Source organism: Elgaria multicarinata, chromosome 9 (genome assembly GCF_023053635.1).
Source record: "Elgaria multicarinata webbii isolate HBS135686 ecotype San Diego chromosome 9, rElgMul1.1.pri, whole genome shotgun sequence".
In the NCBI taxonomy this organism is placed as follows: domain Eukaryota; kingdom Metazoa; phylum Chordata; class Lepidosauria; order Squamata; family Anguidae; genus Elgaria; species Elgaria multicarinata.
Window position 1 is genome coordinate 34,546,307 of NC_086179.1, and position 26,464 is coordinate 34,572,770.

The window sequence follows — 26,464 nt, forward strand, 5'->3', positions numbered from 1 at the left end:
TACCACCCCCAGCAGCCGTGCCTGCAAGGGAGCTGTTTTTCCTGCTGCTAATAGCTGCTACTGGTTTAGTTCGGTTTCTGAAGGAGGCAATTGATAAGTAAGAAGTCTGAGGGCAGAATAGTTAGAAAATTAACTGCATGAGGCCCGGCAACTACAACTGCTCAGAGGGAGCCTGAGGCCCACAGCATGAAACAGGATACGGTCAGGATCACTCAGTGTAATAGTTCTTATTCTAGCAAAAGCAGGATGAGCCTAAAATAGAGAGATTTTTCTTCTACTTATTTATTTATTTATTTATTTATTTATTTATTTATTTATTTTATTACATTTATATACCGCCCCACAGCTGAAGCTCTCTGGGCAGTTTACAACAATTAAAAATAGTAAACATTAAAAGTATACAAAATTTAAAAACCATCAAAAACATTAAAAAAAACAGTATAAAAACAACAGTATCTATTTTGGACCTTATAGTATAGTAGTTTATTGTGGTCACAAGACCAGCAAAGTAGAATAGCACTGTGAATACAATGATATAAAAGCAGTTACAGTTGATTAAAAGTAAAATTTTAAAAAAGAAAACTGAATAAGCAGATTAAAAAAACAACGCACATGTCCCACTCATAAAAATACAAGATTTAGCAAGTAAAAACAATGTCAGACATTTAATATCATCCCACGCCGACAAGCAATTGCAGCAGCATAAAATTTAGCCACTTTGTTATTATATATCCTATTTGGGGATTGACTTGCCCTTATCTACTGTTTGTGTCCAAAATGAAGTTTTCAGCAATTTTCTATAAAACAATGATTTCAATGAAACAAGGCAATATATGTATAAAACCCAGAGTACATCTGACTTATTCACCTGGCAGGGGAGACACCTTGATCATGAAGGAGGTTTTCCCAGGGTGAGGCTCATCCATTGCACTGACCCCTGCGATTTCCCCAATTGCGGGAAACTCGACTACTCCTTGGACCTTTTGTTATCTTAAAATTTCAAACGAAAGTCTTGGAAGACATACTGTCTTATTTGCAGCCTAAAATGTTGAAATACTAGTACATAAATTAAACACCTTGGGACAATTGGTTTGCAGTGCCCTCTTAATGAATCAGATTCCTTCCATGCTCAGTTTTGTACTGCTTTTATTTTTAATACATTTTTTCCCATTGGGAGTGTGGTTTTATAAATTAACTCTCTAATAGAACTGTTATAGTCTCCTTATTCGCTGTGGCAAGAAACCTCTTATCACTTTTCTGTGACCTTGCTCTTAATGTGCTGCCCCCACATGGTGAACAGAGATACAACCACGGAGGGAGGGGAGAGACGAGGCAGACCAACGTAAGAGCCATGAGGGATCAGACCGAGAGTCCATCTAGACCAGCACTCTGTTCACACTGTGGCCGACCAGCTGTCAACCAGGGACCTACAAGCAGGACATGGTGCAACAGCACCACACCCTCCCACCCATGTTCCCCAACAACTGATGGACATGGGCTTACTGCCTCTGATATTGGAGGTAACACACAACCATCAGGACTAGTAGCCATTGATGGCCTTTTCCTCCAGGAATTTATCCAACCCCCTTTTAAAGCCATCCAAATTGGTGGCCATCACTACATCTTGTGGTAGTGAGTTCCATAATGTAACTATGCACTGTGAAAAAGTACTTTCTTTTATTTGTCCTACGTAAATCTTTTTCATATTTCCATTTCGTGTGTTTTGAAGATGCCCAACCTATTATGGAGAAAGCTTATTTTCCTGTAATAATGTTGCGTATAGACTGTCATCTGAAAATTATCCCCGGTTTGAGGTGTTTGTGGCTTTGTTTATCCAACCTGACGTTGTTTTCTTGGATTCCCCATAATTCTTATTTCTAAGGGCACAATCCTATGTATGTTTAGACAGGGGGAGGGGGAACCCTACAATACCCAGCATTCCCCAGCCAGCCAGAAAAAAAGTCATACAACTCCCAGCATTCCCCAGCCAGCCAGAAAAAAATCCCACAACTCCCATGCTGACTGGGGAATGCTGGGAGTTGTAGGACCCTTTTCCTGTCTGAACATGCATATGATTGCGCCCTTAATCTAGCAAACAGGCTGCCAACAGCTTTTGATTCTCATACTCATTTCCTTTCTTTCCCTGCTGCGCACACACGCACACACACACACACCCCACACGCCCCGCCGCCATCTTCTCTGGTAGGAGGCATGTGAGCGCAGTTTAGCAGAGATGGAGACTTCCCACCAACAGGTCATGGCAGAGCTGCAGCGGCACCACCAGCGGGAGATGGAACGGTTGCGGCAGGAGAAGGAGCGGCTGCTGTCCGAGGAGGCCTCTGCCACTGCTTCAGGTAGAAACTACCGTGTGTCTTCTGTGTGCTTGAGGCGTATCTCCTTTCGAGCCCCATCCTAAACACTGCACAAGAGCAGCCCCTTGTAGACACCAGCTAGAAAATCAGTGAGCCAGGCTAAATGTCGGAGCATGCCTGGAGAAAACCAGGTTCGTATCCTGCCTGCCTTCCTTGGCTGCAAAGCTCACTGGGCAGCCTTGGACCAGTTAACCTTTCTGTGAGGATAAAGTGGCAGGGCGGGTGGGGGCAAGGATCATCTCTGAACTCCTTGGAGGAAAGTTAGGATTTTATTTGTATATAAAATTACGAAGATGTATGTCATGGTAAAATACACGCCCCACATAGCATGCTCACTGGTGGATGATGGGAATTGTATTCGACACATCTGGAGGGCACCAGGTTGGAGAAGGCTATCATATAGAGATAGATGTCTTAGGTAGGCAGACGAGATACAAAGGTAGCCCTTCCCCAACCTGGTGCCCTCTAGATGTTTGGGATTGTAGCTTCAATTATCCCTGAATATCAGCCATGTTGGCTGGGGCTGTTGGGAGTTGTAGTTCAAGACATCTGGAGGGTGAAGATCTCCATCATGACATTGTGATATATGGAATAGGAGTAAGTGGGGGTTGGTCCAGCCGATTTCTGAACCCATGAAGCTGCCTCATACGGAGTCAGGCCCTTGGTGCGTCTCTTGCATACTCTGACTAGCAGCCACTCTCCGAGGGCCTCGCGCAGAGAGTCGTTCTTATCACCCGTGCTTTCAATTGGGGATGCTGAGGATTGGATTTTGGCCCATGTGCATGCAAAGCATTTGCTCTCCTGCTGAGCTCTGGCCTCTCTCCAAGAAGCCCTCACTTTTCCCATTAGTCTGGAAGTAATAAAATGCATCAGCCGTCCCAGTTCAGCTGACTTTATAGACTTCCTTTCTTCCCTTCCCTCCCTTCCTATTTTCCTTTTCCTTTGCTCTAGCCATTGAAGCACTGAAGAAGGCACATAGGGAGGAGTTGAACAAGGAGCTGGGCAGGAACCGCACTTTCCAGAAGGGCGGCTTAGACCCAGACGCTCTTCGCCGGCAGCATCAGTAAGCAACTCTTCTGGAATGACCCCGTCCCATACTTGGAGTCTTGACCCCCTGCCTGGAGAGGGGAGGGGGTGGTTGTGGGTTCCCAAGTGCAGGTTCCAATGGCCCTGGGGCTGGCGAAAGGGAGAAAGGGCCACCTTCAGCCCCCCTCGACTAGCCTTGCCCCGTTTCCCCCAACCATTATTTGGCTTTTGTGTGTATGTCTCTCTCTCCCTCCCCCCCCCCCCCGTCCCCCAATTCTAAATGGTTGAAGTGTCTCTCCTATGGCTTAGTTCCTGGCAGTAAGGGTTTTAAGCTAAAATACGTTGATATATTCGGCTCTGTCCGTTTTGCCTTTCGCTGCACCCATTTGCCTTCGCCTCCACCCACCACTCGAATGCGGTTCCTGAGAGCTTCTTTGAAATTCAATCTGGCCCTCAAGCCAAAAGTGGTTCCCCACCTCCGTCTTAAGCCAAAGTGCCGCAGAAATGCACAATGTCCGTTTTCCTGGAAGCCCTTTTCTTCTGACGGTTAACCGTTGGCCATTCGCGATCCGGCCAATCCCATCTGCTACCCAGCATCTTTTGTCCTCTGGTCAAGATGCAGCTTCTGTAGCCTCCCGAGGGGGCAACCCTGAGATACCAGCGTTGGGAGGTGCCCTTGGTACAGAGGGCCTGGAGGGGCGGGGAATGGTGGAAGATAGGCGGTGTTTACGGCAGGGGCTGGGCTTTGATCGACCTAGCGACAGCATCCTGACCTCTGCTGCAGATCTGACGTGGAGTCTCTGAAGCGGGAGCTGCAGGTGCTTTCGGAGCAGTATTCCCAGAAGTGCCTGGAGATCGGGGACCTTGTGCAGAAGGCAGAAGACCAGGAGCAAATGCTTCAGCACTGCCAGCAGGAAGGGAAGGAGCTGCTGCGGCACAACCAGGCAAGTGGCTGCTCATCGGAACCTGGGGAACGGCCTTATCCTCAGCCAGACCCTTGGTCCATCTAACCCAGTATTGTTGACATTGAGTGGCAGTGGCTCTAAGAACATCAGAAGAGCCCTGCTGGGTCAGACCAAGGGTCCATCTCTATTCACACAGTGGCCAACCAGCTGTCGACCAGGGACCTGAGTGCAACAGCACCCTCCCAGCCTTGTTCCCTGGCAACTGGTGCACATAGGCTTGCTGCCTCTGATACTGGAAGTGGCACATAGCCATCAGGACTAGTAGCCATTGATAGCCTCCTCCTCCAGGAATTCATTTGAACCCACCCCCTTTAAAAGCCATCCTAATTGGTGACCATCACTACATCTCAGGGTAGCAAATTCCATTATTTAACTATGTGCTATGTGAAGACATCCTTCCTTTTATCTGTCCTGATTCTCCCACCAATCAGCTTCGTGGGATGACCCTGGGGTCTAGTCTTTTGAGAGAGGGAGAAAAAGGTCTCCCTATCCCCCTTCTCCACATCATGCAATCCCAGCTGTTGTAACCTTCCTTCCTAAGGGAGATGCTCCAGCCCCCTTGATCATTTTGGTCGCCCTTTTCCTCAGGGCTTCCGGCAACAGCCCTATTTGGAGATGGGGGGAGTTGAACCCAAGACCTTCTGTGTTCAGAGCAGGTGCTCTGCCACTGAGCTACAGCCCCTCCCTGCCCTAAACATAGGAAGCTGCCTCTAAGATCAGGAATGGGGATAACATGGAGAGAGAGCATTTATATGCGTGGGCGTGGAGGGCTGCTGCAGTCTCTGAAAACGTAAACAGCTTCCAAGTCCTCCTTCAAATGATGGCCAGAAAGCTCTGCGTTCTTGCCTGACGTTTTATTGCCCAGCTGCTGTTGGGGTCACGATTCTGGCGGCTTTTGGCAGCGACTTTGTGGAGACTGCCAAATGTCTTGGTTTTGAAGCAGGAACATAAACTGCCTTACACTGAGTCTGACAACCATGGGTCTATCTAGCCCAGTTTTGTTGACCCTGACTGGCAGTGACACTCCAGGGTTTCAGGCAGGGATTTTTCCAGCCCTACCTGGAGAAGCTGGGGATCGAACCTGGGACCTCTTGCATGCAAGGTAGGAGCTCTGCCACGGAACCGCGGCCCCTCTTCTAAATAGCGTGGGCCGTAGTAAAAGCTGGAGAAAGGGATGAGAAGCCCTGGGAAGCCGAGCTTTATGAGACACCTTGTGTCTTTTATTGTTTTCATTGTTTATTGTTTGTAGCTAATGGCCATCACAACATCATAAAACATTAAAACATTTAAACATTAAAAACATTAAAACATTAATCTGATTAAAATTGTTGAGACGGTAGGACAAGTTAACACATTAAGCAAAATAGAGCAGTTGTCCATTGCTGCCCAGAAACAACCCCCCCCCCCCCCCGCCCAAACCTCAGCTCTCGTCCTCCTTGTCTCCAGGAGTTACAGAGGCGCCTGTCAGAAGAGATTGGGCAGTTACGGGCATTCATCGCAGCCCAGGGCTCACGGGACGGTGCTTCCCATAACAACGAGAGGAACCCTTGCGAACTAGAGGTGAGGAAGATTATTTCTTCTTGCTGGGTGGAACGTCCCTTGCTTGCCCGGTGTCTGTGCCTCGGATATGAACTGCTGCTTACTTCGGAGGGCTCGCCGCTTTCCAAGCGCCAAGAGAATAGTCTTTGAATTGGAAAGGAGTAGATTTGAAGGCTGGAAAGAGAGAGGTTTGTGCAAGCTCCAGTGGGATGTGCATTTGGAATAAACGTTGCAAATGAGCCAACGTTACAGCAAGTAATGAGAGTGATTCAATTTGGAGAGTGTCTCTGACTTGGGTCATAGTGCAAATGGACTTGCTGAGAACCCTTGCTTCCCTGTGTAATACGACTAGCAGTGATCTCCCTCACACGGTGGTTGTGAACACTGTAAGGGCTGTGCTGCATTTTTATGCATGAAAAGTGCCAAGAGAAAATAACGGAGGCAGGAGTTACAGCGAGGGGCTTTGTCAGCAGTAGGCAATGCCGTGTCCACGGGTATCAATGCACCCCCAGGACGTCTTTCTTGCCCTGCGCCAAGGTGCCTTACCCCACACACACACTTTTTTTAATGAACCCATTTTCAGACTGATGCTTGGATTGCTGCGAATAGGTTTCTTTTGGTACTGAAAACTGTGGGCTCAAAGGAGTTTTTATTGTGCTCAGATCCCACCTCTGATGTGTCTTCAATCTTTTGGAGAAGATACCAGTCCTTTGCCGTCCCTCCTATGGCAGCCATTTTGTGGTGGTGCCCAGGACAGTTTTTTTCCCCAAATTGCCAAATGTGCCCACGGCCCAAAAAAGATGCCTACCCCTGGGCTACATCTCCTGCAGCCTTCCCCAGCTTGGCCCATTTGAGATGTGTTGAACAACGGGGTTGATCTATTCTGACAGATCTGGAGGGTGCTAGGTTGGGGAAGAGTTTTGTGCAGTTTTGACTTTGTTGTCCTGTTCTGTGTTAAACCCGTAGAAACTCGAAACCTCCAATAAATCAGCCCTTTTGCATTATGCAAGTCAACCAAACATGTATAGAGTTTCTAGTTTATTTAGTTTATTTATTATTTATCTGGTTTTTCATTTTTCTGCCAAAGGAGGGCAAAAGGTATAGAGGGCATTGAAACTCCCCTTCCCTCCACATGCACACGTGTGTTTTGACCAAAAACTGGACTTTGTGGGATGCTGAAACCCATCTGTGCCCAATTGCAGTTTCTGTGTTTGCACATGATTATGAAATGCATAGTTCCCTGGCTATACCAGATCTCTCTTCCTTTCCCTCCCTGGCTCCGAAGGCTTTATTGCTGTTATGACCAGTTTCCTTTCAAGCATATAAGGCCAATATGTGCTTTTCTATAGCTGACATCCTTCTCTTGGACAGTTTCTGGAAATGGCTACTAATAGTGGTCCAGACCAGTATCTGCAAGACCCCATCCCCCGACATTGCATGTTAGCAATTTGATTCCTCTTATTTATAATAGTCTGATGGATCTCTCAGTTGAAACTTACTGTGGAATTCTAGAATCATAGAATAGTAGAGTTGGAAGGGGCCTATAAGGCCATCGAGTCCAATCCCCTGCTTAATGCAGAAATCCACCTTAAATCATACCTGACAGGTGGTTGTCCACCTGCCTCTTGAAGGCCTGTAGTGTGGGAGAGTCCACAACCTCCCTAGGTAACTGGTTCCATTGTCATACTGCTCTAACAGTCAGGAAGTTTTTCCTGATGTCTAGCCGGAATCTGGCTTCCTGCAACTTGAGCCCATTATTCTGTGTCCTGCACTCTGGGATAATTGAGAAGAGATCCTGTCCCTCCTCTATGTGACAACTTTTCAGTTATTTGAAGAGTGCTATCATGTCTCCCTTCAATCTTCTCTTCTCCAGGCTAAACATGCCCAGTTCTTTCAGTCTTTCTTCATAGGGCTTTGTTTCCAGACCCCTGATCATCCTCGTTGCCCTCCTCTGAACCCTCTCCAGCTTGTCTGCATCCTTCTTGAAGTGTGGTGCCCAGAACTGGATGCAATACTCAAGATGAGGCCTAACCAGGGCCGAATAGAGGAGAACCAGTACCTTGCGCAATTTGGACGCTATACTTCTATTCATGCAGCCCAAAATAGCATTTGCCTAGAGTTGTTGCCTAGGAGTCTTGTGTAAACCACAAGGAAGGACAAGCCATCCGTGTGATTAATAAAAACAGAGCCTTGTTTTTTAACTTAATTTGTCTTGGGTATGCTGAAAACACTTGAATCTAGAAATGATTTTTTTAGCAAACAGTAATGCTCTTTCTTCCCAAACAGTAGTTTAAATCTAGAGTAAACTATAAAGTTTGGAGCTTCTTTGTGCAACCCTTTTAACCTTGTGGCAAGCATGGAGGAAGAGATTAGCACTGTATCAAGTTCTAGTTTGTTTTATTTATTATTACTATCCATATGCCACCTTATCTGCTAAAAAGGCATCAAGGCGATGTACAACCATTTGAAGTACTAAAACAATAAAAACAAGAATATTAAAAACTGTAAAAGCATGAAACATTGCCTAACCCAGTGGTGTGATGGCCATTTCTATCTGCCACCCTTGCGCTGAATTGAGCTTGGACTGGCTATTTGGGGGGAGGTTTCTGCAAACATAGTTTTGCGGTGGCACGCTAATGGCAAGCGTAAAGCGAATCTATGCTGAATTCAGAACCTGGAAGCAGATGCACATAACTGTCGGTCTGTGAGCTAATGCAGATGGAATCTGGCATAGGGCTACCTTACTCCCCTCTCACACAGCTGCCACAGCCTGTAAGACAGTTGTGTGAAGAAGCCCTTGGTGTCTTATTTTGTACTCATTACTTGCTGAACCTGGTTGCACTCTGGACAGCTGAGGGTACTTAGCCACATATTGAAAACCACTTGGCTTGCTCATAAAAATGTGCGCACACCAATGTCTTTCTTCGTATCAGGAGGCATTTCAGGACACTTGATTTTGCTAGTTCTCCAGGGCAATAGAAAACCAATTTTGCTCTTGCTGTTTTTCCAGAGCCAATATAAAGCCAGTCTTAACTTATTGAAAACTGCCTCCCTGGTAAATGCTCAGGCCATTCCCTTCTGCACTCCTCCGCAGGTGCTGCTCCGAGTGAAGGAGAACGAACTCCAGTACCTAAAACAAGAGGTCCAGTGCCTTAGAGATGAACTCCAAATGATGCAAAAGGTAAACTTCTAAGGAGAAAATTGGATTTCCTCGTCTGCAGGGAGAAGGTGAAGCCCTTCTTGCTCAAATCCTAACGCAGGGATGGGGAACCTGTGACCCTCCATATGTTCTTGGGCTCTAGCTTGCATCAAGATCCCTGACCAATAGACATGCAGGCTGGGGCTGATGGGAGTTGGACTCCAACAACAACAGGAGGGGCACCCCTGTCTTCCAGAAAGATTTCAGCTTTTAAAATTCGCTTCTGTTTATCAGCGAAGGCTCTCAACTAGACCAGGGGTCCAGAACAACTTTCAGCCCTCGGGCTGTGTTCTGTTTTGGAGAAGCTTTCAGGGGGGCTGGGCGGGGGGGCAACAGCAAAAGAGGTGGGGCCAAATAGATCAGCACGTTTTGTCTTAAAGCTCTTCCTGCCATGGACGGAGCCTTTGGAGAGGCCTTTCAACCTTTTAGAATGGGGAAGAAACTGCATAAAAGCTGGGAGACCACCAAATGATTTGCGGCTGGGACGAAAGTGGGTGAGGCCAAGGAAAGGGGGTGTGGTCATCAAAGGAACCCTGGGAGGGCCGGATTTGGCCCCCGGGCCTGAGGTTCTGCACCCCTGAATTAGGCCATTGCAAGGGAAGTTGTGGGGGACGATGAGGGACCTCAGGTGCCACGCTTTCTCCATACTCCTGTGCGGCTGCCGCACGCCCACAGCTGTATAAAGAGATAGTTTGTGTAGAGTAAACTGGAGAATGAGGATTCCCAAGGGGACCTCTCTGTGGGATACATACCCCTCTCAGCGTGGCGATTCCTTCCTCCTCCAGGACAAGAAGTTTGCCTCTGGGAAATACCAGGACGTCTATGTAGAGCTGAACCACATCAAGCGGCGGTCAGAGCGAGAGATCGAGCAGCTGAAGGAACACCTGCGCCTGGCCGTGGCAGCCCTGCAAGAGAAGGAGATGCTGTACAACAGTATTGGCAAGTAGAGTTCAACCAGCCAGAATGCAGAGTCAGGAAGGCCTGGTCTTTCCTCCAGCACTGGGGGTGGCACTTGCCTTGGGCATCTTTGCCTGTAGCTTGCCAGCGATCAAAACCAACCGTCCTGGAAAGCCATGTGGCGCTCGTGCTTTAGGCCGAAGGTTGCAGCAGCGGCAGCAGCAGCCAAACTCTGATTGAGAGCTCCCCCACTCCTTTCCTTTGGGGCTGGGGAAAGAGGTGTACGTGGGGAGGATGAGCAAAGCAATCTTCGGTAGTCCTACTTAGATGTAATTCCCATTGAGTTCCATATAAGCAGGTGTGAAATTGCAACCCTAAGTGGGTGTTTTGTTGTGCTTCTGTGGCTTCAAATATAGGAACCTAGCAAGCTGCCTTCTACTGAGTCAGACCCTTGGTCCATCTAGCCCAGTATTGTCGAGACTGGCTGGCAGCCACTCTCCAAGGTTTCAGGAAGAATTACTCCCGATCTCTTTTGGGAAATGCAGGGGATTGAAGCTCTGACCTTCTGCATGTAAAGCAGGTGCTCTACCACTGAGCTACTGCTCCTCCCCCCACCCCTATGGTAATCCTGACATAGATTGCTCATTTCTCGCTCCTAGCAGCAGCAGGAAAAAGCAATCTGTGGGCCTGTTCAGAAGACACCTTAAACCACAGCTTTAACCATGGTGGTTAAGCCAGAAAGCCGGGCCATGTTCAGAAGACACCTTAAAAAAAAAACCCTATTCACCATGGTTAAAGCCGTGGTTCAAGGTGTCTTCTGAATGGGACCACCATGAGGATTGCTGGGGTGAGGGAGTGGGGAGCACAGGCAGGTGAAGGGATTGAGCAGCAGTGGGAAGGGGGTGGTACCCATGGGGGGAAGCAGGTTGTGAACAGGTTTCTTCCCTCAAGGCATTAAAGGCCTTGGGGGAAGCAGGTTGTGTACAGCTGTCCTAAGCCTCTCAGTACATTTCAGGTGCTGTCAGTTTCCTTAATTTTTCTTGTCTGTCTATCCCTCAGGTTAGTTGGCTTTGTGTCCCTCACTTCGGAGGACAAAGGTGTAACCTAGCAACCAACATCTCCCTCCAGGAAACAGGACCAAGCTTCTTGTCGGACTGTCCATCACATGCACCTGCATAACTCGGCGTGTATTGGGCTGGATCCTACTACTTGCACCTTCTTTAGATTTTATACATGAAAATATATTTTATATGGTTTGGGGGTGGGTGGGTGACATTATGAAATCCTATACTATGTTTTTAACCAGCAGTTGACCAGAGAAGTAAACCAGATCCTTCTCCCCAGCCTCCTTTTAGTTGCCGTAATTGATCACTCTTCCAAAATCCTTGAATCTGTCTAAAGCATAAATGGCCACCTGCTTCGAATTCCCCTCAAGCAGAAACATAAAAGTCACACATTTTCCAACTTTGTGGTTTGTCTCCTTGGAATGGGCAGCGTTCCTTCACAATGATGCACTGTACTGGGATGATATTATATCGATAACTTTCTCAGAGGAACTGGTTTTGGTCCAGAGACTGCACAGGGTTTTTGTTTTATTTTTTTGTTCGTTTTAGTTTGTTTTCTTTCGTTAAGAATCTGGGACTAGTCATTTGTTTTCATGTCCTTGAAACAAAGGCATATTTTTTTTTCTATGTTGATGAAAATGTCTATGCATCATGCTACGAAGGCAGTTTCCACTGCATTCCAGAAACTCGTCTTCCACCTGTGTCTTCCTGTGGGGGAGACTTCACTGCTAATGTCGCCAGAGCCAAAGGATGGAGGCGGCGGATTCCTTCTTCTTTTTCTGCACGGTTATAAACTAACTTAATAAAATCCTGATATACCAAAGGTGACGGTGCACGCTTGCTTGCGTCTTGGATTGGTAACCAAAGTTAAGGGGGGGAGAGACACCATCTCTACAGTAACTCAGCCTTCCCCAACCTGGTGGCCTCCAGATGTGTTGGACTGCAACTACCAACATTCCCAGCCACCATGACCAATGGTGTCATGGGACTTGTAGTCCAACAGATTTGGAGTGCACCAGGTTGGGGAAGACTACAGTAATTTAAGTCATGGTAACTATTAGACTTCTGTATTCACAGAAGTTAATGTTTGCTCTTTTGACATCATCATCAGTACTTAGAGGTGTTTGACTGTTCAAATCACTTCACCTGGTTTATCTCCCTCCTTTTTAGAGCCCTATAAGGTAGGGAGAGCCAATGTGGTGTAGTGGACTGGGAGTTGGGAGATCCGGGTTCTAGTCCCCACTTGGCCATGGAAGCTCGCTGGGTGACTTAGGGCCACTCACAGACTATCAGCCCAACCTACCTCACAGGGTTGTTGTTGTGAAGACAAAATGGAGAGGAGGAGGAGGATTATGTATGCTGCCTTGGTTTCCTTGGAGGAAAAAAGGTGGGATATAAATTTAATAATTCTAGGACTTTTTCCCAGCATGGTTGGCTAGGCAATGCTGGAAGTTGTAGAACTTTTTTCTGTCTAAACATGCATAGGATTGCACCTTTAATCAATTTGTGATAGTCCCTGATCTGCAGTAACTTGAATGAAGGTTTGTACTTGTAAAAGCAGGTCATCCTAATATATGCAATTGGCTCCATCCCTGAGCCAGCATTTTGGCTCCAGTTGGTGGACCTTGAGATCCTAATAATTGTTTCTTTTTTTAAAAAAAACCCAGCACATTCCACATCCATTTCTAATGTCCAGGTAGGTAGGTAGCATCATACCCATTTTAGAGATTGGCAGTGACCAGGCAATGGTGGTAGTGGTGGTATCTGAAACTTGCCTATGGCTATCAATTCATGGCTGAAGCAAGATATACATTGTAGTCTTCTAGCCACTGTAATATGCCAGTGCTCAATTAGCTATTTATTCGCTCCAGTGGTGAGTGCCAATAGCATTGAGCCGAAGTGAGAGAGGTATTGGCGTACTTAGGGGAGCCCTGAAGCTGGCAATTCAGTAAGCATATTAAGGGTGCAACCCTATGCTGGGAATTGTCAGACTTTTTCTGTCTAGACACGCATAGGGTTGAGCCCTAAGAAAGCAAAAAGCTCGCTCTTAAAAGTATTGAAGACAATATGTTCACTAGCCATGGAATGTTGACTTTCATTTGGAAAAGGCAGAAATGGGATATCCTGCTTGAGCAATGCTATAGTACCCGAGAGGAGGGCATGCTGGGTAGAACCCTCAACAGGAGCAGTCCTGTTAAGAAGGGAGGGTCCCCTGCAACATTTCTTTGCTAATGGTGACTCTTGAAAGCTAGCATACTGTGGGGAACAGGACCAGTGGTGCAGTGGAACCAGGGCTTGCTGGCACTTTGGCTATAGAGCTTCAGCTACTGGGCGGTATAGAAATGAAATAAAATAAAGGGACACTGATGTCATCTGCCCACCCCCTTCCCTGTTGTAACGCAAAGTATTCTAGAATGGCTCAGTCTGGAACGGGCAATTAAAGCTTCACAAAAGACCTGCTCTTGGTGGAAATGAAAACTAGAGATAGGGATCGACACAGCTGCCTGAATGTTGGGACTCTTGCATAGGAGCGTGGCTATGAGGACTGTCATGATGAGTCGCTGCACTTCAAACATTTGCCACGATGGCTATGTGCTTCCTCGAGTAACAGGCAGTAGGCATATGTACAGCAGTTCCTAGGGCACATGGGCGGGAGAGTACCCTGCTTTGTTGCTCCCTGGTCGACAGCTGGTTGGCCACTGTGTGAACAGAGTGCTGGACTAGATGGCGCCTTGGTCTGATCCAGCAGGGCTCTTCTGATGTTCAAAGATTATGATGTGCATAAATTACGCATTTTGTTCCTAAAATGCTATTGAAACTCTTTTCCCAATCCAACCCTGTTCAAAGTGTGAAGGGATGAGAAAACCACAGATCTTGCTGTTTCGTGGTTACTTGACTTTTCCCTCTGTTTGATGCTTGACTCTATATTAGGAGATAAGCTTTATGTACAGAGCTTTGATGTCCCATCTTCAGGTCTCTCCAGCAACAGGTCTAGCAAATTACTGCTTCCTAGTTAGTGTGGAAGTAACACATTAACCCAGCCTTCCCCAACCTGGTGCCCACCAGGTGTTTGGAGCTTCAACTCCTATCAGCACCCAACTAGCATGGCTAATGGTCAGGGATGCTGAGAGTTGTAGTCCTAAACATCTGGAAAGTACCAGTTTGGGGGAGGATGCCTTAACTATTCAGCTTTACAATTAATGCCCCTTAGAAAGAAGACACAAAAGTGTCCCATTTTCAGACTTCATTAGCAATTTCTTATTTTGTATTTGTTCTACTCTTCTCAGTAGGATGAGCTATGCTTGGCACTGAAAAGCTCACTAAGCCCACTTCTCCCTGTGGAAGCCTATGTTAGCAACAATAAGGGCTAGAAACTTGTCTCTTAAAATGTGTGTTCTTTTTTTAAAGGGAAGTTGAGATTCTTTTCATGCTGACTTCTGTATATGCTGTTAACATGTGAAGCCATGGAATAAATCAGTCTGCTTGCTATGGCCATTGAATGAGCTTTCTGAATACATCTGTGCTCAAACACATAAGAACATAAGTGCCCTGCTGGCACTAGTCCATCTAGTCCAGCACTCTGTATACACAGTGGCCAACCAGCTGTCAACCAGGGATCAACAAAGCAGGACATGGTGCAACAGCACCCTCCCACCCATGTTCCTCAGCAACTGGTGCACACAGTCTTACTGCCTTGGATACTGGAGGTAGTACATAACCATCAGGGCTAGTAGCCATTGATATCCCCCCTACTGGGGGTTTTTTGACGGGGGATGGTGGCATTGCCCATTAAGTAGGGGTTCAAGTAAGTCTTTGCTGTAGCAGCCATTTCACTGCAGGATTTGCTACTTCCAAATATTAATCTTTCCTTAAAAGCCCTTGAATGCCTTATTCGCCAGTTGCATAGAAGGAGATCCACTGTTGATTTCATTGTAGTGTATCTTCTCCCTCTCTTATACAATAAATTTAAATCGTAAGGCATTTTGTGTAGGCTTTGTAAAATTTCATGTTTGCATAAAGCAGGGGCAGGCAATCTGGCACTCTCTAGGTGTATTGGAATTGATGGGAAATGTAATCCAAAACATCTGGAGGGCACCAGGTTGCCTTCCCCTTGTATAAAGCATCTTGAGCAGTATTTACACTAGCTGCCCTAAACAGTATTTGGTGGTGGGGCTAAACCTATTCTAGTGCGGCTAATAGACCAAACTAGAAGTTGCCAACTCCCTGGTTTGAATCTCACCTCTGCCATTGACTCACTAGGGACAGTATCCAACAGGGCCCTTGTGTACCCACAGATTCTTTTTTGCCCCACCAATTCCCCTACCACTTGCACAATGGCAATTCAGTACTTCTGGCGGGCATCCCAAGATGAGCACAGACACTAGTTTCTAGAAGGGAGCAGAGCTTGCATAAGGGAGCTCCGCCGACTTGCCCCTTTCCAGAAATGAGTGCTCCTGCTCGTTTCAGGTTGCCCCTGCCCATGTGCAGATGGGCATCATTGGATTCTGCCCGAGGTGTTCATAGCTGAGCCATTCTCTCCTTTCAGTCCCTCCCTGCAAATATGCAATCTGAAGATAATACTACCGTATCTTACATGTTTGTTGTAAAAGTATAAGACAATAATGTCTCCAAACGTTTTGAACTTCATTAAAGATAAAAGATACTTCCCTCTGCCCTTCCATTGACTCATTGATGGAGGGTGTGGCGTGGCTGGGAGGGTGGGTGTGTTCTAACTCTCCCTCCCATCACATTTTAAATTGTGGCCTGCTTTGTTGTTTTGCCTACCCCACCCTTGCTGAACTTGGTGCTTGCTTGACCGGTTAGCAATGGTCTGGGGTTGTGTCCAAAGGCAAGGAGCCAGTGAGCAAGTAGGCAGTAGCATCTATTGCTCCTCACCGCCACATGGTTTGGGCCAGAACAAGAAGGAAGTGAGGGGGGGGGGGTACAGATTGCAATGGAGAAGAGTAGCAAGTCCAGTGGGCAACCAAAGGGTTGAAGTGTGGGCCCTTAACAGGTGCACAAGCATGTCTACCCTTGATGCTGGCCGAGTTCGCCTGTTGCCTTTATGGCAGTAGAGGCAGCTAGCACTGATGTCAAATTTAGCTACCAACCTGGTCAGCTTGTGCTGATGGTCTCCAATTTTGTGCATGATCAGCATGTGGTACACAAGATGAGCCCTGCTGGATCAGAGCAAGGGTCCATCTAGTCCAACATTCTGTTCATACGGTGGCCAACCAGCTGTTCATGGGAAACCCTCAAAGTAACTGCACTTTCCTGCCCATGTTCCCCAGCAACTGGTGTACATAGCCATACTGCCTCTGGTACTGGAAGTAGCATATTGCCATCAGGACTAGTAGCCACTGATAGGAAGTGAGGGCTTTGAGCACAGACATGACAGAAATGCTGTTGTTGCCCAACAGTTATAGATAGAACTGTCCCATGAATTAATATATTTTCTTTATATTATGTATATTAAGTGTCATCTGATGCAGTGCCCAACACCATATCATGTGGAAAGGCTATATATAGCGTTAATTACATTTGTGAGATTGTGGGTTGTGTCCAACGCAAGTCTCATTATTTCAATAGGTCTACTCTAAGTATGACTGGGTGCAACCTAAAGTTTGCACTTTTAAAATGGACGTTTCTTGTGGCAGCCAATGCAAGTTTACAAAGACTGCAGTACTATGCATACTTACCCAGGAGTAAGTTCCAATAAATTCAATGGGACTTCTGAGTAGCATGCAGAGGGCTGTGCTCTAAGGGCGCTGGCTGGGGAATGCTGGGACTTGTTTTGCAGGACTTTTTTCCTGCCTAAACATGCATAGGATTGCGCCCTATATAATCTAAACCGGCCTTTAAAAACCCACCCCGTCTCTTTATTTCTATCACCACAGTGCATTCCTTTCCTAGCGCACTCGTTGGTGTTTTTCAAAGGCGAACCTGAGGTGGAAACCACAAGTGCTGTGGCAGACCACAAACAGGAAGTAAATATACCGCACGTACCACCAGAAGTCTTAAAAGAAAACCAATTCGTGGGTTCGATCGGTACGGCAAAGGAAGCGAGATCTTGCCTACTGTTGACGAAATCGACATCTCCAAAGGCGTGTGCGTAATCCTTGCCCAAGGCAAGGAAGCGCTGTGCATCAATGGTGAATGTTTTAGTCGCGTTCGTATTTGTTTAGAAATCTAGCTTTGTTGCTGGTGCTTTGGGCATCCATCAATTCGCTGACTACATTTCCCACAAGCCCCTGCTCAGGCATCCTACGGTGGCTCTTGGCGACGAAAGCCAGTTCGCTTTGAACTGTCCCCCCCTCTCTTTAAGAACTAATCAGCTGACCGATGAGAGGCTCTTCAAAGCGGCTGTGACTACTGTCAACAGAGGGTTGTCAATGGGCTACTGTGCGCCGGGCTGCTTTATCGATGGCCCGCGTGACGATCTTCCTCAACTCTTCGCGAAATACTTGCACGCCCCGTACTAGAAATCGACTTTCAGGATCCCACTTTTCTCAAGCCGCGCCCCACTTTAGATCTTCCATGATTTCACTTAAAACGCTCTTTTAACTTCCCGAAAAATATTTATTACGATTTTGTATGCACCGCACTGTTTACACTTTATATTTTCTCCATAAATAATTTTCTGGCTCCACCAACAAATCTCTCTCCCCCCCCCCACACCTTTAAAATATTGGGGTGTGGGGAAATGGAAACTTACACTTAATTCGCTAGCCTAATCCTCACTCCTGTTACAACGTTTCTTCTACGTTTTCTTGGTAGAGCAAATCGGGGGCGGGGGAGGATTAAAAAAAAGTTTAACAAGAACACGTTATCTCCTCCCCATCACATTTGTTTGCTTTTTTGTTTAAATATTCCACTTAATAGCGGCGTAAATACAAAACTTAAATAGCTTTTTAAATATTTTTTTATACACCAGGGAGAGTGACAAAGGGTGGAGGAAAGCGACTGAGCCTGGAACCTGATCTCTTAGCAAAATGAACAAACCATTTGCCCAAAACTTCATCTACAGTTTGGAGTCAAAAAGTAGGTAGATGGGGCCCGATCACTTCCACACACGCATACACTCCCGCTCCGCTCCCTCGTCTCCTCCTCCACGGTCATTTCACTTTGGAACTCCCTGAATAACTTCTTGTGCCAGTGGTGAGTTAACACCGCGCCTGCAGCTGTCTATCGCAGTGTAGGTTCCTACCACCCCCACTCCCTTTATATTCAAATTAGCGTCTTCACTTACTCGAGTTCGATAAACACCTGTCCGACTGTTGTTTTTTTTTTGAGGAAGGAACCTACGGAAGAAGACATACGAAAAGACACGGAGATTTCAAAGATATAGTGACGTTTAATTATTCACATTCTACAGTCATAGAACTGCAGCTTCTTCTTTTTTTAATAATAACAATCATCCCAAATACTTATTACACGTTTAAAATTCTTTAGCTGAGCTATGGGATGTGCGGGGAGTGGGGGGGGAGACAGAGGTGCCAAAGTGCCTAGATGTATATTTTTGTTGCTGGTGTCCTCCGTGTTGCTAGGATGCCAGCTTGGTTTTTATTTTTAAGTGTTCCAGAGGTGTTTTTACTTTCCTTGCCCTGGGTTCTTCGGTATCGCAAGCCGTGGGCTTGCAGCTCCGCATCTTTAATGTTGGCACAACGCTTTTTTAAAATTAATATCTTTATTAAGGGGGGGGGAACACACACACACATATGAGAGATTGGGGGGAAAACAACCTCAGTTCTTCCAGCAAGATGGCGATGGCACGTACATTTAATCGCCTAACAACAGTTAAGCACTCCCCCAGGACTGGGAAATTACTGTGAATACATTTCGTGAAAATGCTCTTCGCCCCACTCGTCACGTACCCCGACTTCCCTCCCCTGCGATTTAGGTTGAGAAACTGTTTTTAAGCCATAGGATCGACTCCACCTTGAAAAAGCTAAGCAGGAACAAAACAGCCTATGTAAATCTCTATAGCACTTTGGTGGGGTACAAAACTATTGAGGGGGGACAGGTGCAGCCCGGGGCGGGAAATAAGGGGTATCTGGGAATGAAATTTCACCAGGATGAAAAAGATAGGGGAGTGTCGCGTCCCCCCTCCCCAATCCCTTCTTCTGCTTATATAGACATACTTGCTATTTAGAAGCTACTACGGCCAGTGAACGACTTTTTTGGGGGGACGGGGGGTGAGTGTAGCAAGCTCCCCCTTCAGTCGCTTTTCTCCCCTTAGTTCAGGCAAGGCGAAGCTGGGTCCCCCAGCCCTGTCCCGTCCTCCCCCCAACCCCTAGCAGGGGGCTGCCAGGTGCTCCTTGGGGGAGGGGATGACTGCAAACTTCCCATCTAACAAAAAGGAAAGTTTTTGCAGCCCTGGGGCTTGGAGGAGGGGGCGGCTGGAGGAGGGGGGGCACTGGATGGGGGGCGGGGGTCCCCCCCAGGGACCCCCCACCCTTGGGGGAGCTACTCCTCCCCCCCTTCCCGGGCAGGTCTGAGCTGAGCTGAGCCTGGCTCGGGGCTCGCTGTGTTAGTTGGGGTCTGCTCCTGGGCCCCTTGCGCGGCCCTTGGGGCGCCCAGAGGGCTGGGGTGGGGGTCCCTCGGCGGCCTAGGGGTGCCCCTTGTTCCTCGCCTTTCCCCCCGCCCGAGCTCCCCTCGGCTGCTTCGCTATGGGGGAGCAAAGGGGGAATGTCGCTGCGCCCCACTCGCACCCAGCGCCGTTTGGGGCGCCCTGAAGAGGCGGGGGACGGCGACAGGGGGAGCCGGCCGCGGGGCCCAAGAGCTGAAGGACCGGAGCAGCCGGCGGCGGCGGTGCGGGGCCCAGGAGCCGCCGGGAGAAGCGGGAAAAGGCCGCTTTAGGCGGCGGAAGAAACACAGATGTCGGCGGCGCGGCGCCATTCGGGGCCTGAACAGGCAGCCAGCAGCCCTGTCCTCACCGCGGTCCGCGCCTGAGCGCTAAATACCCGGATGCGCCGGATGCTGCCTAGAGAGCCAGACACCGAGCAAGAGGCAGAGGCAGGAGCGCAGCTGAGGCTGGCAGAGGCGGTGGGGAATTGAGTCCCAGAGAGAAGGCAAGGGGGCTGCGAGCAGGGGCTGGGCTCTCAGCACCCAGCCGCTCCAGGAGGCGCTCGCCCCGAGAAGGAAGCTGGCAGGCAGGCAGGCCTTGGCCAGAGCTCCTTAAGTCTCAGAGGGGCATTCCCTGGGAAGACGGCCCTGGGCGCACCCTGCCACCAGCAGCTGCCTGGAAGAGACCTGAAGGGGGCGACACCCTGCTCGTGCAGTTGAAAAAAACCCAAAATCTGCAAGGACCACTGTGGGGGAAAGTTTGCTACATCTTCTCAACGTGATCCTATTGGGAACGAGCCTCTTGTGCCTAAAGAAAGACTTTTAAGAGTAGCCCAGAAGCCAGGTGGCTTAGACAACAAGCCGCTCTTCCTGAAAGGAAATTGCAAGGCGCAATGACTGAGAACTCTGCCACGGCGCCTGCTGCCAAGCCCAAGCGGGCCAAGGCGGTCAAGAAGTCGACGGACCACCCCAAGTACTCTGACATGATTGTGGCCGCCATCCAGGCCGAAAAGAGCCGGGCCGGTTCCTCTCGTCAGTCGATCCAGAAGTACATCAAGAGTCACTACAAGGTGGGCGAGAATGCGGACTCCCAAATCAAGTTGGCCATCAAGAGGTTGGTGACTACAGGTGTCCTCAAGCAGACGAAAGGGGTCGGTGCCTCAGGCTCCTTCCGCCTGGCCAAAGGGGACGAACCCAAGAAAGCTCCGGTCAAGAAGGCCAAGAAGGAAGTCAAGAAGGCTACAACACCCAAGAAAGCAGCTAAGCCCAAGAAGGCTGCTGCCAAGTCGCCAGCCAAGAAGCCCAAGCCTGCAGCGAAGAAAGCCAAAAAGAAGCCCGCACCTGCTCCCAAGAAAGCCAAGAAGCCAAAGACTGTCAAGGCTAAGCCAGTGAAGGCGTCAAAGCCTAAAAAGGCAAAAGCATCAAAACCCAAAGCAAAGTCCAGTGCAAGGAAGTCGGCCAAGAAAAAGTAAAGTGCAAGCTTTGGACCTTCTTTCTTGGACATTCTTCCTGACTTCTACTCTGTAAATAGATTTCTCCTTTATTCTCTACTCCTTTCTATTGCAGCTTTATAAAAGACTGAACTATTTCCCCCTATAGTAGTTTAAACCAATTACTTAAAACATCCATCAATACGGAAAGCTCAATTTTTTGTTTTGGATTCCCCCCTCCCCTGATTGTAATTTTAAAGATATTTTTATGTGCTCATCTTTCCTCCCTCTTAAAGGTATGCAATACTTGTTTGTCTTTTAAGCATGAGGGAAGAAAGTCTGATAGGGGTATTCTGAATATTCCTACTTGCTTGGAGAAGATTTTAGGAAAAATAAAGACCTTCCTTAGCAGAGGCCCCTAAAACGCTGGGTTTGAGAAACATAACCATAGTGGAAGCTGTCAGCTACCTGCAACGGAGTCCTGTAACTTGCTTTTTAAAAAAGAAAAAAATGACTTCAGATTTTTTCAAGGATGGTTATGATTCTGCTGTAGCTAAATGCAAGTAGGATTTTGTGTTTTAGCCCTGGTGAGGGCTGGATAGGAGACTGATCAGCTTTCCACTGACTTCGTTCTTTCAAAGAACTGTGTGCTGTTATTTGCGGGGAGAGGGATTTAAATGGGATCAATGAAAAATTCTGCCAATATTTGGAATCCCCTGTTTAAAATATGTACAGATTGACTGCACTGATGTGGAGAGAGTGAAGATTTTAATTTCTCTTCCAAAGAAATTTAGGAATAGGCGAGTGGGTGTTTTTTCTTGGAGTCTGACCACTATCTTGGTTCTGGCAACTTCAAGGGAAGGTATAAATGAAAACTGTCCTTTATTTACCGTCCAAATACTTCCCAACCCTACAGTGCCTGCCTCCTAATCCACAGCTTACATTCCCCCTTCCAAAGCAATCTTTACTTTTTCAATTGTGGGTCTTGAACCAGCGAGGGAGGGTGAATGAATGTAGAGGGGTGATGGACATGTAGCCAATATTGAACCTACTGAGGTAGCTTTATGAAGCTGTGCATTATGATTGCTTAGGTTTGGGGTGCTTTTTTCCCATGGGGAATGGAAAGAATAATTTTTCAGTCCTCCAGTTATATATATATATATATATAAAATTAAGTATGCTTGTTGTTTAAACAAAGTAAAATTCTCATAGGATTGATACCTGATTGTCCATTTTATTTTGTATGTGTCATTTTGTGCAAGAAGGATTTAGCTGTCTTTGTAATTTTAGGGTTTAAAATAAAATTGAAACAACGTACTCTGGCTTAGGTTTCCTTCATTTTACGGTCTTTGGAAATATAGCTTTTATAAGACAACTAAACATTTCAAAATTGCAAGCTGAGCTGCACTTAGAATTTGATAGGAGCACGATTCCTGTTCAAATCTGTAAAGCTGAATGGGAGGGAAGACCAGTAGAAGAGTAACGAAAAGAAACAAAAACTTTTGTCTGCACCTAAACTATACAGAAGCCCTCCTGGGGAAATTGTGCGGGATTTGAATATCTGACAGTTCGGAGAAGGGAAGTTTTCTCTAAGGAAAAAGATCAATATGATTAGCCACCAGATGGCAGCCTAGCAAGGCATGATCTCACTTTACAAGGGGGGGGGGGGGAGGCAGTGTCAAACAGCTGTGTAGGGAAAAAGCCAACAAATCATTTGCTGCTTGGTGCCTTGCCTGAGACCACGCTCCTATAATCCAAGTCACTCTTTCTGTTGGAAGCACATGGGCAGTGTATACGCCAGTGTCTGCAGCGGTAAGCATTGTAGAGGGTCAATGTGTATTTATGAACACATGGCGGACATGCACCTGGAACCCTCAACTGTCTACTCCTTGGGGTGTGACCATTGTGTGTTTAAAGCTCCGCTTCATACTAGAATACACATGGCAGATCCTTCACCTGCTGTGCAAAACACATTGGCCCTAAAAACAATGCTTGTAGCGTGGGTGGGTGCTCTTGCTTATGGTTTGTCACTTCAGTACTCTGTGAGAATTGGAGGGGAGCAAAAGCAGGCACCCTGTTCTTGCATAGTAACACTGAGATGTACTAAGCAGACTGCAAGCCTTGTGCCGGTCTGCAATTACTATTTGAATGGGATAGGGTAGGGGCGGCTTGGGTAAAACATTTGGCATACATGGAATGCAGTGGGTGGCGTGGATTGGTGAAACAAGTGCATCGGATCCCCAAATATACCCATGTAGATGTGTCCTTATGCAGAAGCAAAATTCAATGAAACCCATGTGTCAAGTTTACAGGCGGAAGCAGGCTTTGTGCATGGATCATGAACTCACTACACTGGGATCCACATGTGCGACAAGGTGCCACCCAAATGGGCTCCCTGCATCTCACAGTAAGGGCCACACACACAGTTCTAGTGTGGGATCGCATGCGGCACCCAACCTATGGAATTTATTGGATGCTGATGTGTGTTTGTGTCATGCTGCACATCCAACACAAGTGATCCCACACAGCACTGCACAGTGCAATTAGATGGTTTTCTCTGCTGAGAGTCAGTGTGGTGTAGTGGCTAAAGTGTCGGACTGGGAGTCAGAAGATCTGGGTTCTAGTCGTCGCCCCCCCCCCCCCCCCGTCTTAAACATGCATAGGATTGCATAATCTGACTCCTGGTCCTGAATCAAATACAAACGTCTTGTCCTTACCTTCAAGGCCTTACACGGCCTCCCCACACATTTGATCTCTCCACTCTTCTGTCTCTATATATTCCTGGCTGTGAACGTTACTCTTCCACTCCCACCATCCTCAGTGGTCTGAAGATCTCTTGCATGCACAAAAGGCTCCTATATGCTTGGGAACTCCCTCCCAGAACCCCTGCATGTGCGTGGTGACACCTCTCTTCCTTCCTTCAATGAAGCTTCAAGACTGTATCACTTGTCCCGCTTTGAGAAATAAAGGATTCCAGGGCTGCAGGGCTTCCTTTGGAAGGTGGTCATTGGCGGTTTATGGTGTTTGGTAATATCTGAGCTTATTTACAAACATACTGACTGAGCACAGGCAGAGGAACAGCTTAAACCAGCCTTCTCCAACCTGGTGCTCATCAGATGGGAGGGACTACAATCCCCATCACCCCCCAGCCTGCATGGCCAAGGGGAAGGCTGGGTTATACACTCCAACAGCCAACCAGATCTCTGTCCCCCATCAGATATCCAGAGAGAGCCCCAGCCCTCCATAAAGTTTACTCCCACCACTGCACCCCATTTCCTTGACTCTCCCTCAAAAACATCAGCTTCTCTGCTTTTCCAGAGACCTAGATTGCATCACCCTTAGGTGGGGGGAGGGAAGCACGGCCCCTTTCAGGACTTTCCAGCTATTTCCTAACTAGCCAAAAAGCATCCACACTGGACATAGAACCTGCAAACTCCCTAACAAAAGGAAAGCAGGTCAAAAGACCTGTTCAGGATGTTTGACCAATTTTTAAAATTATTATTAAAAAATGTATAAGGACCCTTCACATTGAGAGATATTGGAGCACCGTAGGATAAATTAAAACAGAATGCAAAAAGTTACAGTAAAAGCAAACAGGTCAAATAAAACAGGGGCTGAAATTTACTCACCAGGCATGCTAAGCCTGAAAAGAAAAATGGCAAAACACACACACACAAAAACAAATTAATGTAGGTTCAGCCTGATCTCGGTGTTAGCAGAACTTGGGCTACAGGTCACTGAACCTGGAGCTAAAGGGTTAATGTGTACCTGAACAAGGTGGGAGGGGGTTGCTGGGATGTTTGTTCTTCCCTTTCCTGTCTCCTCCCTTTACTTCCGTCTTGTTGTTCCCTGCCTCATGGGTTGCTGACCACATGGCTGAACTCAGCCATCCTACCCTAGGATGGAAAGTGGCTTATTCCTAAAGTAAAGTTTCTTTCAAACCACCACTGGAGTGTATCTTTTGTTGACACGCGTGGCTACTCACAGGGAGCTGATCTGGACGACAAGAGTTGGAAGGGCATTCCATGGGGGGGGGGGGAGCCACCACACTACAGGCCCTAACTCCTAGTGACAGGGCTGGTGTCAAGGGCAGGCTTGGTTGGGACCTTGCTGAGGGCCCACACCCCAGCAGGGCCCCCACTAACAAGAGCTCCCTGGAGTTAGTCCAGCTCTTCACCAATGCAACCTCCTTGTTCACCTGCCTCTCATGCTGGTCAAAGGCAGTAGTGGTGGTGGAGAGGAACAGTGGCTGCTGCTGCATCCTTGTTCGTTGGTTCTCTGCCTGTCAAGCAAGCAAGCCGTAGCAACGATGAGAAAGAAGATGAGGAGCAAGAGTGACTGGTGACAATGGCAATGAAAAGACAGACTCACTGATGGTAGGGTGACCGTATGAAAAGGAGAACAGGGTGCCTGTATCTTTAAGAGTTGCATAGAAAAGGGGACTTTCAGCAGGTGACATTTGTATGCATGCAGCACCTGGTGAAATTCCCTCTTCATAACAACAGCTAAAGCTGCAGCTTTAACTGTTGTGATGAAGAGGGGCTTTCAACAAGTGCTGCATGCATACAAATAGCACCTGCTGAAAGTCCCCTTTTCTATGCAACTCTTAAAGATACAGGAGCCCTGTCTTTCTTTCCATATGGTCACCCTAACTAGTGGAGGAGGCACATTGAAGGTGTCGTGCCCAAAGGCCCTCAAAAGCCTGGAGCCAGCACTGCCTGGTGGTTTCCAAGAGGATCTCCGACCCATGTGGGACCATCAGGAGTGCCTCTTCAGAAAACCTCAGTGACTCAACTTTAAGCGGTCCTTCAGGCTCCATCAACTCTCTTCTCTTCGAACCAAGCGGTGCAACTAGGGTTGGACCTTGGCACCAAAGTCCCCTGCACCCACCACCTCCACAAATGATCACTCAGGTATCATTAGGTGCAGAAGCAAACTCCATGTTTTTCCTGTAGTTACAATGGTGTTATCATATGCCCTTTTTTGCATTTTTTGGCTCACTTGCTCAAGATAGGCAAACTGTTGTTGTTGTTCTAACATGTCAGGAATGTAGTTTTAAAGCATGAAATGTGAGGTGGGGGTGGGGAAGCAGGGGGAGGCCTGTGTTCTTCACAACTGAAGTAATACAGATGGCCATCTAAAGAGCCCCACCCCACGCCAAAGCCATTAAGCCTAAAATTACCTAGCTGAATCTCTGTCTCCACACTTACAACAATAAGCCAGTGTGCAGTGTATATGTTGGACTAGGACTCAGAAGACCTGTGCTAAAATCCCCACTCGCTGCCCCCTAGTTTTTTACAAACAAAATTTAAAAAGTTGACAATTTTGTGTTTAAGTAGCCTGTAAACTAGATGAACCCCCCTCCCTACATGTTGGAGTCCGGCCCCCCAACTTTTAGGCTGACTCT

At 47.5% G+C, this 26,464-nt stretch overlaps 3 protein-coding genes and 1 pseudogene across 4 annotated transcripts in view; all 4 read left to right on the forward strand.

Moving 5' to 3' along the window:
• TRIOBP (TRIO and F-actin binding protein) overlaps positions 1-10,048 on the forward strand; it is a 68,333-nt gene extending 58,285 nt beyond the window's left edge. For both annotated transcript variants that reach the window (XM_063133508.1, XM_063133507.1), the window contains 6 exons: positions 2,207-2,354; positions 3,324-3,435; positions 4,183-4,342; positions 5,810-5,923; positions 8,997-9,083; positions 9,887-10,048. In XM_063133508.1, coding sequence (XP_062989578.1) covers positions 2,207-2,354; positions 3,324-3,435; positions 4,183-4,342; positions 5,810-5,923; positions 8,997-9,083; positions 9,887-10,048 — 783 coding nt within the window. The remainder of the gene's footprint in view (positions 1-2,206; positions 2,355-3,323; positions 3,436-4,182; positions 4,343-5,809; positions 5,924-8,996; positions 9,084-9,886) is intronic.
• On the forward strand, positions 861-974 carry LOC134404355 (U1 spliceosomal RNA; annotated as a pseudogene).
• The window catches only part of EIF3L (eukaryotic translation initiation factor 3 subunit L), a 128,164-nt gene continuing 104,362 nt past the window's right edge, over positions 2,663-26,464 (forward strand). The window contains exon 1 of the mRNA XM_063133510.1: positions 2,663-2,667. The gene's annotated coding sequence lies outside the window, so the exon portion shown is untranslated. The remainder of the gene's footprint in view (positions 2,668-26,464) is intronic.
• On the forward strand, positions 20,053-22,374 carry LOC134403383 (histone H1.0). Its single transcript, XM_063133503.1, has one exon. The coding sequence runs from the start codon at positions 20,521-20,523 to the stop codon at positions 21,097-21,099; it is 579 nt and encodes a 192-aa protein (XP_062989573.1). The 5' UTR covers positions 20,053-20,520; the 3' UTR covers positions 21,100-22,374.

Coding starts and splice junctions, on each gene's coding strand:
- LOC134403383 (XM_063133503.1), top strand. CDS start 20,521: ATGACTGAGAACTCTGCCACGGCGCCTGCTGCCAAGCCCAAGCGGGCC.